We start from the raw sequence: 14996 nt of genomic DNA, 5'->3' as shown, positions 1-14996 counted from the left end.
CTATAGATGAATCATTTCCAAACTTTGCGGTCACTCCATTGTGCGGCTTTCTGCGTAGGACTTCAAAGCAGAGCTAATGTGAAGTTAAGCACTTCTCATGTAATACAATGTATACACTGAACACTGACCAGTTCATCTCATACTTACATCAGTTCTGTCTCCCCGTCTCAAGATGACATTGCTTAGAGCCTGGTCCGAGTGGTCTGCAGTGACCAAATCCTTCTGTTGGAGCAATTACAGCAATCAACATTAAAGCAAAAAAAAAAAAAGTTAGCCTAGTTATTCTATTATTAGTCTTTTTGCATAAAGAAACACTGCTATTTGCATGTGTCTGATATATATATATATATATATATATATATATATATATATCAAAACACACACACACACACAAGTTAACCCGTGCATGATACTCATGCATTCTAGTCAAATCAAGCTACTTAAGGTGTTAAAAAGGTTCTTGTCATGCATTTGGGCCATAGCCCAGGCCTCAACCACCAACCACTCCCCACTGTCACCCCCGGCAACCACCAACCACTCCCAACTGTCACTTCTCCTTCAAGAAATATATATATATGATTTTTTTAAATCTTTATAAACACTTTTAACAATTAACAAATTAAATTAACAAATTAAAAACATCTTAGTATACCAAATTTCAGCCCTTTCTGAATTTTTTTTCCATACACACTAAGAATTTAGTAGGTCAGTGTATAACTCTGCCCAGCAGGTGGCGCTGCAGCTTGGTTTTATTTTTCCACACACACACACAGACAGACTAACACACGCCACTAGACATTTATATTATAGATAGAGATAGAGATAGAGATAGAGATATATATATATATATATCATACACACACAATGTCATGTTACAGGGTTTGCTTGATCAAATACAATGAGGAACTGCCACTAATAGTCTGTGTTCTCATAGCTCATAGCCCATTGCTTGGGCTGATGACCGGTGTACTTGCAGCAAACTTTATAGTTCCGTTCTGAGTTCCAATTGAAAAACAATGGAAGCTCAAAGCGCAAGACCCCTGACAAACTGGTGAGTGTATAAATGTTGTAGCCAGGGGACCAAGAACAAAAGTCTCCTTTATAGCCCAGTTTTTAAGTAAAGACAGTGTACACTTGCCTTACACTGAATATTGTTCAGCAAATATATTTTGCATTTGATGTAAGCATTTGTGATCAAGATGTATTTCTATTACATGGACTTCACAAAATACTTCCAAGTCTCAAAGGAAGTAACCACTGATGAATGTGGTTATATAGAGAAGCATACCAAAGCCGCATTCCCAAATCAGAGAAAGCCAACAGAAATGTAAAGAAGCTTAGTTCAATTCAAATGAGTCTAGGTCATGAATACCTCAGATCGGAAAGACAGGAATGGGATGAGAGAACGCTGCGGCTTGTTTTCTGAAATACAGAATACCCATAATGATGACATGTTGGACTAATTACGGTTTGGTTGTAAAGATATATTTATATGACCACCATTTTATCACAAATACTACTCAACCTATTACCTGCTGTCCCCTTGGACTTCGCTTCCTCTCGTAACTTCTCTAATTCTGCTCTCAACTTCTTGTTTACATCATCTGCCTCCTGTAATTTCCTGTTTTAAAAAAGAAAATGGAACCATAAAACACCCAATGCAATTTACATCTTACAATTCACACCTCATTTATGTTGAGAGAACACAGAAAGATTTTAGAGACACAAAATGACTTTACGTTTGATAGTGGTTTTGTATATGCAGAGGGGGCAAAATTCTCCAACGCTTGTCAACCTTTTTATAGGCTGGTGGGAAGAACTCTGCGCCCTTTTCAACACCGTGTATCACCGGTTTAATAGATACTCTCTGAAAGGGTGGACTGCCTTGGTCTGATTTCAGAAGACCGGTGTTGTCTGGAGGCCACGGTGCAGGTGCCTCTGGGGGAGAGGGCCCAGAGGTGCCCTAAACATGCACTGGTGGTGAGAACAGGAACCCTTGACCTTGAGTAAGGCACGAGCACAATGAACTCACTAACCTTACATCATTTTTTTATTTCTTGGTTTTCCGTCAGAGAAATGGATTTTATGGCAAGTAATAAAATTCTTTTATTTCATTCTGAAAATATGAATAATTAAATGGAAATATAGAGAGAATCTACTTGAAGTGATAACAAACTAGGATCTTTTCACCCAAGAAAGTAGAATACGTGATAAGGAGATACTTGTGAACGGAAATGAAATGGGTAAATGTATGCTATATAAATAATAGTGATCGACTTACAGAACCCATTGAGGAAGTCGCCATCTGGGACAAAATGCGTTTGAAAACAAATTACAACATTTGTTCCTCAGTTTGTACCATATTTACTATTATATTATTTCACAATTACTTTGTTATTCATAAATTATTTTTATTTAATTGGGAATAGAAACACAGTTGATTGACATTCGGTAAAAACACGCATCATTTTGAACTATTAATTCCATATCTACAACTACTTTTTATAGATCTTACATTTACCTATTTCTTTTTATTATATACAAATATTTAATTATCTCTTATGCAGAAATATATTCTAGTTTGTTATCACTTCAAATAGATTGTCTCACTATATATATTTCATTATTTCCTTTTGCTTATGGAAAAAAAACATTACTGCTTAACTAGTTTATCCCACTTTATATTCTAATACATTTCTATATGTTTTATCTTTTTCTTTTCAATTTTCATGGGAAAGCAATAGTAATTTGCCTAACTTATACACACTGCTGGTTTATGTTTCTTTTTCATAATTTAATTTTATCCATTTGTTTAAATATTACCTTACACAGTGTTATATTTATCTATTCAAAAAGATCATTTCCCCCAATAAGGAACAGGACCTGCTACACTACACCTAAGGAGTGAAGGCAAGGCATCAAAAAGAAAATCTACTGTGACTCCACATCCAAATTCCGCAGCAACAAACACCGGTTAGACACCAACTTCACAGTCCGCACCTGTCAGTGTCAAGGCTTTCGGACTTGAGTCTATTCAATTCCTCCTGGATGGTCTGCTTGGCTCTTATTTCTGCATCAAGGGCAGACTGAAGTTCTAGGCGCCCTGAAGCTTCTAGTTTCTGCAGCCTACGTGCTTTCCACTGCGTTTCCTAGAAACAGAGAAAAATAAAAGTTCTCGCAATCCAGATGCTCTATAGACATTATTCCAGACTAGCTGACACAATTTAAGCCATCAAATAAGGGAGCCCTAGATTTAAATGACCTAGTTGAATAAGTTCACCATGACTAGCTCAAATTGTCTTCCAGCCAAACACAACCAATGGGCTTTCATTTTTATTTTACCTGTAGAAAAACAATTCATACACAACCACCGTTTCTCACCACTGTCTTGCTGGATGGTGTTTGACCACCAGAACTCTTCAGTGCTTCCAACTCTTCAGTCATTCTGACTGATAAAGCTTGTAGATAAATACGGGACTGTTTCTCATCATTCACCCTAAAATTAAAAAAAAGAGGAAACAGATGAGCCTGTATAAATTATATTGCCAACTGTGGAGATGCAGCATAAAGAGAACCCTTTGGTGGCACAGTGTTCCTTGGTCTGCACAGACCGGGACCTGTCTGGGGGCCCTTGCCTGTCTATGTAGTTGGAGTATCCACCAACCTAGTGTGGTAACACCCATTTTGGTTTGTTTCTGTATTGGGGCCCGAAATTCCTCTGGGCGGCCTTGTACGCAGGCGATACTAGATTTCCGCAAAAGTGCATAGGTTTACAGGGCAAGACGGAGACATTTGTAGTGAAGGATTTGGACAAACTGAGGATGTTCTTTGCCAAGTACAAATTAAGCAAATCTAGTTTCTCAGAGGGGTGCAAACGAAATTCAAAAAAGGGATGGTGGGGGGCGAATGGTTAGGTGCGTTTCTTGCTGTGAGGGAGTGTGTATTGCCATATACATCAACCCAGTGTTTAAGGAGATTGGAAATCAGGTCTTGTACTACACTTTTCATGAGAAGCATATACACCTTTTAATTGCCTGCCAGAGGAGAGGCTTATTTCTACTCAAACTTTGCCCAATGTAAAAAAACAAAACAAACACACAAAAGTGACACATCAGAAAAGCTGAGGGGCCTACCTTATATTATTACTTTAAAGCCATAAAGAAGTATCAATTTAGAAAAAAAAACACAGAAAGTTTAGTTTAATGAAAGGGCTGGTTCTAAAAAGGTAGGAAGTTGGAAAAAAAATCAAAGCGGTGTAGTGTGCAAAAGTGTGAACATTGCAATGAAAGTCCAGCTCCCCATAAACCTAAGCACGCTTCTAATTTGCACTGGAGTTTCTCAGGAAAGTATGTGCGCCCCTTGAAGTGTACTGGGCGGACTATCTAGACTCACCAGGGCAAAATTAAGGCTTTTTACAGGGCGCATTCGCTTTGTAAATTGGATACACAGTGTCAACACATATATTTTCTTATTGACATGAATTTAGAACACAGAAGCAACAGGAATGTGATCTTAAAACACTACTTAAAGCCTAAAAGGCCATTGCTATCAGATGTCCCTTTCGAACATAGATAGTACCCATTTTGGGGGTCTATCAACAAGATTATGTCAAGGATGTAGACCACATAGCTACAACTAGGCCACTGTGCTTTATAATGTTATCTTTTGGCGATATCTTAACTTAAGTTCTAGTTTAATTAAAAAGAAAAAAAAAAAAAAGTCAACTGACAAAGAAGATATTGTAAGGGGCACAGCAAAGGGCTCACCATTGGAGAATGTCTGTGATCTGTGCTTCCCAATTGGCTAGAGTCTCTCTTTTAGTTTCCAACAATCGGACTTCTTCTTCTAATCGCTTCTGAGAGATGGAATTCTTTTCTGATGCTGCAGTTATCTAGAGAACGAAATTTTAAAGAGTTAGACAGTCTGTCTTATATCAGGATAAAAATAATCAAAGCCTGACCCGGAAAATGGAGATGGACAATAATGAGATGAACACAAAAAAAAATAAAAATAAAAAATAATAATCATAATAAAAAAGCTCTCTAGTGTGTAATCTCACCCTCTCCAGATCCTCCTTAAGTTTCTTGTTATCTTCCTTAAGTTGATTTTTCTCTCGCTCATTTGTCTTCTGGATTTCCTGAAGTTCCTCCTCTTGCTCTCGAGCACTGAATGGTGAAAGAGAAATATAGTCTGCAAACAAGTTTTAACTCAAGAGAGAAAGACCATAAAGAGAGTGTCTTATACAGATAAAAAATAATTACAAATGAAGATAATGTGTGAGAACATAGGATGGGAATTTATGCAAACATTAAACATTAAAAACAGTAATTAAAACCACAATTTAATAAAATAAGAATATTACTATTCAAAAATTGCCAGCTACCTGTCATTTCTTCTTTTACCAATGGCCTCCTGCATTCCCTCCACTTCATGTTTCAATGATATTAGTTCCTCCTCCTTCTCTCCAAGTTCTCGGCGAAGCAATTTGGTCTCGTTGGCATGTTCTGTCTCCCGACGTGCAGACTCTTCTCTCAGTTGGGAGAAGTCTGTTTCCATTTGTTGTCCTCGCCTCTCAAGTTCCCTTTTCAGCTGGATCATCTCAGAAGTATGGAGTGAGCCACTGATGACCGGAGAAGCTACAGCCTGCTGTGTCTGAGCATTGACAAACCAGAGTTCCCAGTTACAGATGGAGCAGACTATAGTGCACCACCGAGCAGATGTCACATCATGTTACTCATCACACGTCAAAAGACATCATGTACTGAAAACTTGCAGAATGACCAACAAACAATACACCCATTACCTTTACTGCTACCAGGTCCTCCAACGTCTGGCTGGCCAATGCCTCGCTTCTCTCTACCAATTTCTTTTGTCTCTCCACTTCTATGGTTAAATCCTCCACTAATGATTCAGCCTACAAAAAGAAAAAGAAAAACATAGTAATAGTTAAGTGCTATTTTGATACTATGATATATATTAAAACCCAGGATATCCACAAGGCACATAGCGCCCATACATGACAGATAAGAGTGCCACATCCACGCTGTCCATGACAGCTTTGTACCATTTGATTTACCGGCTGCATTTGCCAGTTGACAAACTGCCACTATTTTCATATGTCCACAGTCTACAGCCATCAAAAGGTGTAATTGTGTTTACGTGTATACTAATTTCACACAGCTATAACTTAGACATTACTAATTCTCTTACAGGATTCAAATCAGGTCTTTTTTTTTCAGAATACAGAAATAAATATAGAATATAATAAAGATATGGACCTGTTCATCCCACATAAAGATACATTGGCATCTTTAAAACAGCAATGATGTATGTATATAGCTGATATAGTGGTAAATATTTAACTAACTTTTCAATACATTTTCAATCCATTCCTACAAAAACCCTAAACTACCAGAATGCTGCAGAATAAGTATTCTCATCCTAATACATAAAATGAATAGGACGTATCCATTCCTTTTTCATGTGTTGAATCATGGAAACCGGTCTACTTCAATGTTTACAGATTTATTTTCCACGGTATGAAAAAAATAAAGGTTCTGGCTATACCGAGCAGTCATTTCTCACCTCCCTTCTGCTGGCCTCCGCTTTATGCAAGTCCTTTCTCAGTATCCTCACTTTCTCTGCAAATGCTTCTACCTCATCTTCCTTGTCTTTCAGTCTGCGAGACAGGCGTCCGTTTTGAGTATTCAGACCTTCACACCTCTCCTCCACCCCACGTAGCTCCTCCTGAAATCTCCTCTGCTTCTCCTGAGCAACCCTCAGTTCCTCCCCTTGATAGTTCAGCTGCTCCAGCACTTCAGAGAGCTCCTGAGGAAACAATGCAGAGTAATATGGGCGAATCAAGCCTTACATAATGACACAAAATAAGGATCAAATATTTGAACATTTAAAAGCAAAGGATAGTATGTTTTTAGTAAAGGATGTCAAATTTGTGCCACTATACTGTCCAGGAAGCATCCACTTCTTACCTTGGTACATCGATCTTTCTCTTGCCTGAGTGCCTTGATTTGTTTCTCCAGGGCCTGGATTTGAGTTGCTGATATGGTCTCCTGCTCTGTGGATTTTTCTAGGAAGATAAGCCAGTCATAGTCATTTAAAGTTTTTTTTCTAGATCTAATAATTAGCAATAGGCTTTGCACAGGCCAATCCTGTCACAAGGCAACACATGCAGATTCCTAAAGCCCAAACCAGTTACCATAACTAGGCAACACATGCTGATTCCTAAAGCCCAAACCAGTTACCATAACTAGGCAACACATGCAGATTCCTAAAGCCCAAACCAGTTACCATAACTAGGCAACACATGCAGATTCCTAAAGCCCAAACCAGTTACCATAACTAGGCAACACATGCAGATTACTAAAGCCCAAACCAGTTACCATAACAAGGCAACACATGCAGATTCCTAAAGCCCAAACCAGTTGCCATAACAAGGCAACACAACATCATTCTAGAAACTGCTTCAGGATTACAGATTGACCTTGACACCTAACTCCCCTGCCTCATTATTGATACACTGTGTGGATTTATCATTTCAAAAACCGTTCTGCAGCATATGACCTGAGGCCGTCATCTAAAATACCCATACAATACAACATGTGAAGTAAGAGGTACTTGAGAGTTCAAGTTATATGTATAGAACAATCAATTAAAGGTTCCAGAAATAAGTTGTGGAGTGTCCAAGAATATCTTAATAGAACGCACAGAATTATTGGCACATACCTGCTACTTTCTTCTTTAGAATTTCCATTTCTGTTTTCAGCTTCTGAATCTCATGGTCTTTGGCAGTGATCTCAGAGTGTGATATATGGGGCTTCTGCACAATGTCTACAAGAAGGAAAGATGCTGAATATCTACTAAGCACATCATATGTTTGAAATAGAAACAGATGTGGGCAGCACGGTGGTTAGCACTTCTGCCTTACAGCACTGGGGTCATCATCATCAATTTATATAGCGCCACTAATTCCGCAGCGCTGTACAGAGAACTCATTCACATCAGTCCCTGACCCATTGGAGCTTACAGTCTAAATTCCCTGACACACAAACAGACAGACAGACAGAGAGAGAAAGACTAGAGTCAATTTGATAGCAGCCAATTAACCTACTAGTATGTTTTTGGAGTGTGGGAGGAAACCGGAGCACCCGGAGGAAACCCACGCAAACACGGGGAGAACATACAAACTCCTCACAGATAAGGCCATGGTCGGTAATTGAACTCATGACCCCAGTGCTGTGAGGCAGAAATGCTAACCACTTAGCCACCTTGGGTCATGAGTTTAATTCCCGACCATGGCCTAATCTGTGAAGGTTAGGCCATGGTATGTTCTCCCCGTGACACTCCAAAAACATACTAGTAGGTTAATTGACTGCTAACAAAATTGACCCTAGTCTGTCTGTGTGTATGTGTGTGTTAGGGAATTTAGACTGTAAGTTCCAATGGGGCAGGGACTGATGTGAGCGAGTTCTCTGTACAGCGCTGCAGAATCAGTGGCGCTATATAAATAAATGGTGATGATGATGATGATGCACCATAAGAGTAGTTTACCTGGAATGTGGTCTTTGTCTTGTCCCAGTCTGGTCCCTATTTCATTATTGACTACGCAGCTCATCAGCGTCCCTCTGTCTGATAACGAGCTACATTTATATCACAAACACATGAAAAAAATATCAAACAAAACATTTTGTTGGTTGTCGTCTCTGGTGTGTAACACCAATTCTTTAAAACGCTCCAAGCTCTCTTAAAAACAACACAAAAGTAAAGAGAGTAGAGATCTCAAACAGCATATCGTATAAAACACATATGGAAGAAGAATTTATCGATTCATATTGCGGCCATGACGACCAAACATTTAGGGGGGTATTCAATTGTTAGCGAGATCAGGGAGCTGCGAGCTGAAATTCAGCGAGATATTAACGGTAATATTTTTGGAGCGCAAGTATTTCAGCGATCTCGCTAACAATTGAATACCGCCCTGTACTTTAGATTTAATTAGTTTTAACATGGTCATATAAAATAAGAAATAATTCATCTAATAAGACAGAAATGTTTGTGTGATGAAAAAGTAAAAAAGATAAAAAACAATGGACCTTAACAAAAGTGATAAATGCAACTAATAAAACAGACTGCTCAGTATACAAACCAGTTGGATGTAAATGTAAATCCTACAAAAGGAAGTAGGTGTGCCGCAAACCCATTGTGGTTATTTGGAGGTAATGTTTCCTGGAAAAAAAAATGTAACATTTTAATTGAAGATAAATGCTCTAAAAGTAGTAAAATTGTTCAATCCATAACATTTACTCATTTAACTAACAAATAGAAACAGCGCAGTGTAAATGTAACTAAATGAAATTCCTGTCTTCTGAATTTAGAGAGAAAATCATATATTGAATGGGACAGAATAAAGACATGGGGGTATATTTACTAAACTGCGGGTTTGAAAAAGTGGAGATTTTGCCTATAGCAACCAATCAGATTTTATCTGTAACTTTATAGAATGTACTAAATAAATGATAACTACAATCTGATTGGTTGCTATAGGCAACATCTCCACTTTTTCAAACCCACAGTTTAGTAAATAAACCCCATGGTCTGCTAAGGTTTATGTTTACACCAGCACGAATTTTACACAGTTAAAAATTAAACCATGACCAACCGAATTTTTCAAAGACTCATCATCCACATCAAAGTTGGAGGTGTCCGACGGGCTGTCCACCTCAGGGATGTAGGGTGGAATAGCTGTATGTAGGTTATGCCAATCTATTCCACTAAAGAAGGAATGTTTCTTGAAGTCATCGACCCCACCTCTACCGAGGCGCTTCTCTTGCCGGCAGATAAGGCGTTTGATGAGATCCTTTGCATCATCTGAGACATCTGTAATGTCAGGTGGAAACTGCAGATGTTCCTGCGCCAAGAGTGTAAAGAATTAACAGGCAGCTCTTACCAACATGGTCTAAACAATATATCTTACATTACAAAATTTGTAAATATAACAGAACAACAAAACCTACACATGTAACTGTTCCAGTTATCAAATTCAGATTTCGTTTTCATGAACGTAGAATGAGTTTAGAATGATCAGCTCTATCCAGCTAACTACTACATCCCAGAGGACTATGTTTCTGAACTCATAACATGGAAGAATGTAAAAAAAAATGCAATATTTACAAAAAAGTTGTCAATATTTAACCATACCTATAACAGTCTTTCAGTTTTGTCGATCCGTTTTCTTTCAGCCTTACTTTGCTGGTCAGCCCTAATGCTTCTTTGATACATATTTCCCATTCCCTCATCTGTACTCCTTTAAAATGCCCTTTCCGATCTGCTTTTTATTTACTCTTCCTTACTTCTTACTCACTCTCTCTCCTACTGTACCCCCTCATATTAACCAGTTTAAACTGCATTGTAGGATTTCCCTACTAGCCCCAGAGTTGCCTTCCCATACTTTACCTACTTATTTTAAATATTCTTTTCCCTCACTCTCTCATCCCTTTCCTCGCCTTCTCCTTCAACTCTTACACCATCCAGTACATCTATTTTCCACTTCCTGTCTTACATCATTTGCTCCCTCTAAAATCCTTCACTTTTTTTATTTTTTATTAATAGATCTTCCTTAACTTTCCTCCTTGGTGCATCATGCATATACCTCGTGCACAGTTCACAATAGTACACCTGATTAAATTCACCCCTATTTTATTTGTTCCTCTCTACTTTTATCCCATTCCAGTCTTCTTTTAAGATTTCCCTTATTTTCACCCATATTTATTAATCCATTCACCTCTCCAACACTCATTGCAGCTACGGTTTCTTCTCTTCAATCAACTAAACTCAATCCTCTCCTCCTCTCCCTTATTTAGGACTCCATAACCATTATTATCTCCTCCCTTAAACATTCAATCCCTCTTATCTGCATCTAATTACATACTCGGTCTCCCTCTTTTCCTTTACACATCACACATATCTCCTGTACTTATCAACCCAATTGTCTATTTTTGCCTCTTCAAAGGCGGATTATCAAATCTATAATTTACAAGCAACTTCCAAGAGTCACCGTTGCAGTTGCAGCCAGGAGGCAAATATATAATTGCCTTATAAAAAAAAAGAATCTTTGTTTGAACGTCCACACGGAACAATCAATAAATGTGTAATAGTATCCTATATGACTGCCTGCTATTCTTATCCATTATTCAATCCTTTGAGGCAGAGGTGCAACACCAATAAAAATGTATTAACCTCTGTTAATCTATGTCAATCCTAACAGCAGTGTATACTGCCAGATCAGCACCGCTAATGATCAATGCGGTGTCTAATGAGACAAGGTGATTAACATTTCCTTTCGGTCTGAACAGAATACCATTCTTTTAATGAGACATCCTAGGAGGTCATTATTCAGTTCACATCAGACCTTCCTCTCATATCTACATGGTGTTATTTCTGTAATTGGACCGAAGTTACTATTAATATATATAATGCTGCATATCATTCGAAACTGCAATCTGCAGTTCAGACACCTCACTCCAACTCAACCTGCTTCTGACATCCACCTAACAGGATTGCATTATCAGGCTAGAGTCTCTGTTGATGCGATTCCTTTGGGATTCTTGATTCTATTAATTCTGCATCTAACCGCCAAGATTTCTGTCCAAGAGTGCATTCTCTCATCGGTATCTACCCAATGCATTCTATGGTGCTAAGCTACAGTGGCTCCAATTAAAATGATTAGTGGGTTTTGTAATACATATTAACAGAGAGGTTCCTGACAGTTCACCCTAGAGTGCCCCCACTACAAGAGAAACTTTTCTCTAATTTGGTTAAGCATATAAGTGTAAAATCACAAACCCTGTTGAGGTTATAATGTGCCAGCTTAGATGGTGATACAGATATCTACATGCATTACAAGTCTAAATCTGTACTCGAAATGTTTTCTAGAATTCAAAGTGGCAAAGGAGTGACCAAGAGAGAGTGACCTGTAAAGACTAGGACTCATGGAAATTCTATATAAGCAGGACAGGAAAGCAACAAACAAAATGAAAAGGGGATACACCGCGCTTCCTTTGTAATATATAAAAGAATGCTGCCTTCACAGGAATACATTGTATCAAGGGGGGGTCCCTTCCCCTAAATAACCAAATACAAAAAAATATAAGGAGCGGTATTGCCTGGCGCAAAAAGTATAAAGGGTAAATGTGAATAATTAAAACAAATATTTATTTGTAAGGTAAATACATCAAAATTGGTCCGGACCAAAATCCGGAACCGTGTGGAGAAGCATCGGACTCAAAGTACCCGGACGTCTCGTAGAGGAACTATCCCGGAGGCAACTGTGTATGATCCATATTAAGTGAGTGACTGCTCTATTGAATATCGGTAATGACTTTTCAACTCTTGCATCCCATTAATAAAAGTGGTCTCTTTGTCTACCTAAACCATCCTTATTCACCCGGCTAGGTTCTTTTAGAGAGGACATTTATTTTGGAAATGCTCTAAATGGACAGGTGATGTTCTGGACTTCTTGGATCCATCATCCCTCATATATGGATTATACAAGTGTATTAATTCCTGGTTAAGTTTTGGTCCAGAGCAATTTTGATGTATTTACCTTACAAATAAATATTTGCTTTAATTATTCACATTTACCGTTTATACTTTTTGCGCCAGGCAATAGCGCTCTTTATATTTTTTTGTATTAGGACAGGAGAGCATAGCATTTGAATTACCTCATGATTCATTATTTTTCCATATGTCTCTACAAGGGACTCGGCATAGAAAGGAGTTTCCCCAAAGAGAAGTTCATACATGGAGACTCCAAGAGACCACCAGTCACACTCGGTCCCATACTTCCCCTTGCCGTCTTCCATGGCCTGTAGTATTTCTGGTGAAATATAATCCGGGGTGCCAACAGCAACGGATGACTCCACCTACAAGAGCAAACCAGAAGGCAACAGTGAATCGTTTCCATCAGGTAGAGACCCATTCTAAAATGAAGCAGGGCCATCAGACAGCAGGATTTGAGTAGACCAGAGGTGTAACTGTGAATTCTGGTGCCCTGGGCAAGCAGTTTTAAGCCAGAAATACAACCTTCAAGCTGTGTAACTAATCACAGAGCCACAATACTTTCTGCTCGGTATAACACTTCTCTGTGCTACTTGGTGAGCAGAACTTGGTGCTTACTTCACCGACTGTGCTAGACTTGATTGTTGTGTTTTGATAGAAGATATGACATATAAAGGCAACATATTTACACACTGGAAGAATCTGTGTAACTCCCAAAATAACAATCAATGGACCCGATTGTAGTAAACTTAGTCTCAGGGAAAGCAAATTGTGCAAAGTTAGAAAACAATTTTGGCTAGCTTAGTACAGGTGTAATATGGGTAAAGAGAGACTGTAGCCTTTTGCAGTCTGAAGGTTAAAAATCTGAGATGAGGCATGTAACAAGGAGAGCACTGTAAGGTTCAGTGCTGGACCCCATTCTGTTTAAGTTAATGAACTATGTGACAAAGCAGAAGGTTTATTAGACCATATATGTTGCCTTATAATACAAAGATTTGTAACAGGATTAAAACGACAAATGAGAATAGTTCGATAATTCGTTAGTTAAGATAGTAAGTTTGTTAGTTTTGTTGGTTAGTTAGTGTGATAGTTAGGTTTTTAGATATCTGGGTGATTGATTTCTAGATTCTGGATGTCTAGTCCTTTTGCTTTTCAGGTTATATGTAGGTTCAGGTTTGAGGTTAGACTCCCCCTTTAGCATACTTCTTTCATACGGATCCAGATTACTGGTATCCTTCGTTCTATTCCATCATTATTATTTTTGCTAGAAAACTTGCCACCTGTGTTTAGTTCTGGCCTCCGACAAAAAAATAAAAAATGTGGCCACTTATATACATATATATCTGTTTTTTAACCTGTACCTCTCGCTTTATCATGTCTCTTTTTGTTAAATTTTTCTCTTTTTGCCACAATAAAAATAAATGTTTGGATAAAAAAAAAAAAAAAAATGATAAATGATTTACCTGTACGTCCATGTAAGGACATGTAAAAACTACAAAGTAAGAAATAATGGACTTTGGGAGAAACAGTATTTGCACAGAAATACAGATAATTTACAGTAAATACACAATGTAGCTAGGTAACAAGTTAGGCTTTAAAAAAATATATAAAATAAAAATAACAGGAAACAGCACATTGACGGTGACCTTGATTCCATTGAACGAATGTTTATTTAGCTCTTACTAACCAGATCAAAATTGTATCAGAGTCAGTATATTAATGCACACATTTTGTCATGAAAGATTCAAGGAGCTTATTTTATGAAGCTTAGGAGGGCATAGGCAAACCGAGGGGGGAGTTTCTAGTGCCTGGAACCCCCCTCCAAGCCTGGGGCACTGTGTAATTGAGGCCTCACACGGCTCTGCTTGAAAAGGGAGAGTTGCGTGCACATAACAGTAGTGCACGCAGCATTGCCCATGTATATTATGGGGATAGGAAGAGTTGGAGAGCAGCCAAGCACTGTCTAATATTATAGTCACGACCCCATGCATGCTGGTCACGCCCACTGGTGGCGTGGTGTGGAAACCCCCCTGCATTTGCCCCTGGAGGGAGAAGAGAAAGGTTCTACAAAACCAATATGGAAAAGCTCAGAACTAATGTTACAAATTACTGCAACAGTATTAAATGATGGAACAAAACAGCACAGAACAAGCAGTATAAGTATTTGGAACACCACCAGAAAACAAATTTAAGCCCTTCTCTCTCTACTTCAGCACTTTTATGTCTGCAGTGGGAGGGCCATATTGCTCAATATGAAGGTCAGGTGCCACAGCCCCATACATGAGCCTTTATGTCAGTTAAAGCCAATAGATACAGATAAGTAACCAGGAACCATCGGTTATGGTTCCTGGCTACCAGATCGCAGTACAGTTTATATTGAATCAGTGGTGGCAAAAGGGGAAACTGGAGACAGGATTTCAGGG

The 14996-nt window shown here is 38.5% G+C and overlaps 1 protein-coding gene across 1 annotated transcript in view; it reads right to left on the bottom strand.

Annotated features, from left to right (window-relative positions):
* The window catches only part of CDC42BPG (CDC42 binding protein kinase gamma), a 93008-nt gene that overhangs the window by 24071 nt on the left and 53941 nt on the right, over nt 1–14996 (bottom strand). The window contains exons 7-22 of the mRNA XM_075187788.1: nt 12738–12938; nt 9677–9925; nt 9164–9243; nt 8569–8657; nt 7744–7848; nt 6990–7087; nt 6586–6828; nt 5804–5914; nt 5384–5652; nt 5060–5165; nt 4767–4891; nt 3382–3496; nt 3001–3149; nt 1533–1621; nt 1373–1422; nt 148–222 (exon numbers count right to left, since the gene is read on the bottom strand). Coding sequence (XP_075043889.1) covers nt 148–222; nt 1373–1422; nt 1533–1621; nt 3001–3149; nt 3382–3496; nt 4767–4891; nt 5060–5165; nt 5384–5652; nt 5804–5914; nt 6586–6828; nt 6990–7087; nt 7744–7848; nt 8569–8657; nt 9164–9243; nt 9677–9925; nt 12738–12938 — 2154 coding nt within the window. The remainder of the gene's footprint in view (nt 1–147; nt 223–1372; nt 1423–1532; nt 1622–3000; nt 3150–3381; nt 3497–4766; nt 4892–5059; nt 5166–5383; nt 5653–5803; nt 5915–6585; nt 6829–6989; nt 7088–7743; nt 7849–8568; nt 8658–9163; nt 9244–9676; nt 9926–12737; nt 12939–14996) is intronic.

Source organism: Mixophyes fleayi, chromosome 10, assembly GCF_038048845.1.
Source record: "Mixophyes fleayi isolate aMixFle1 chromosome 10, aMixFle1.hap1, whole genome shotgun sequence".
NCBI classification, from domain to species: Eukaryota; Metazoa; Chordata; class Amphibia; order Anura; family Limnodynastidae; genus Mixophyes; species Mixophyes fleayi.
Note: the sequence above shows the minus strand (reverse complement) of the source record. Positions and strands in the feature narration are given on the sequence as shown.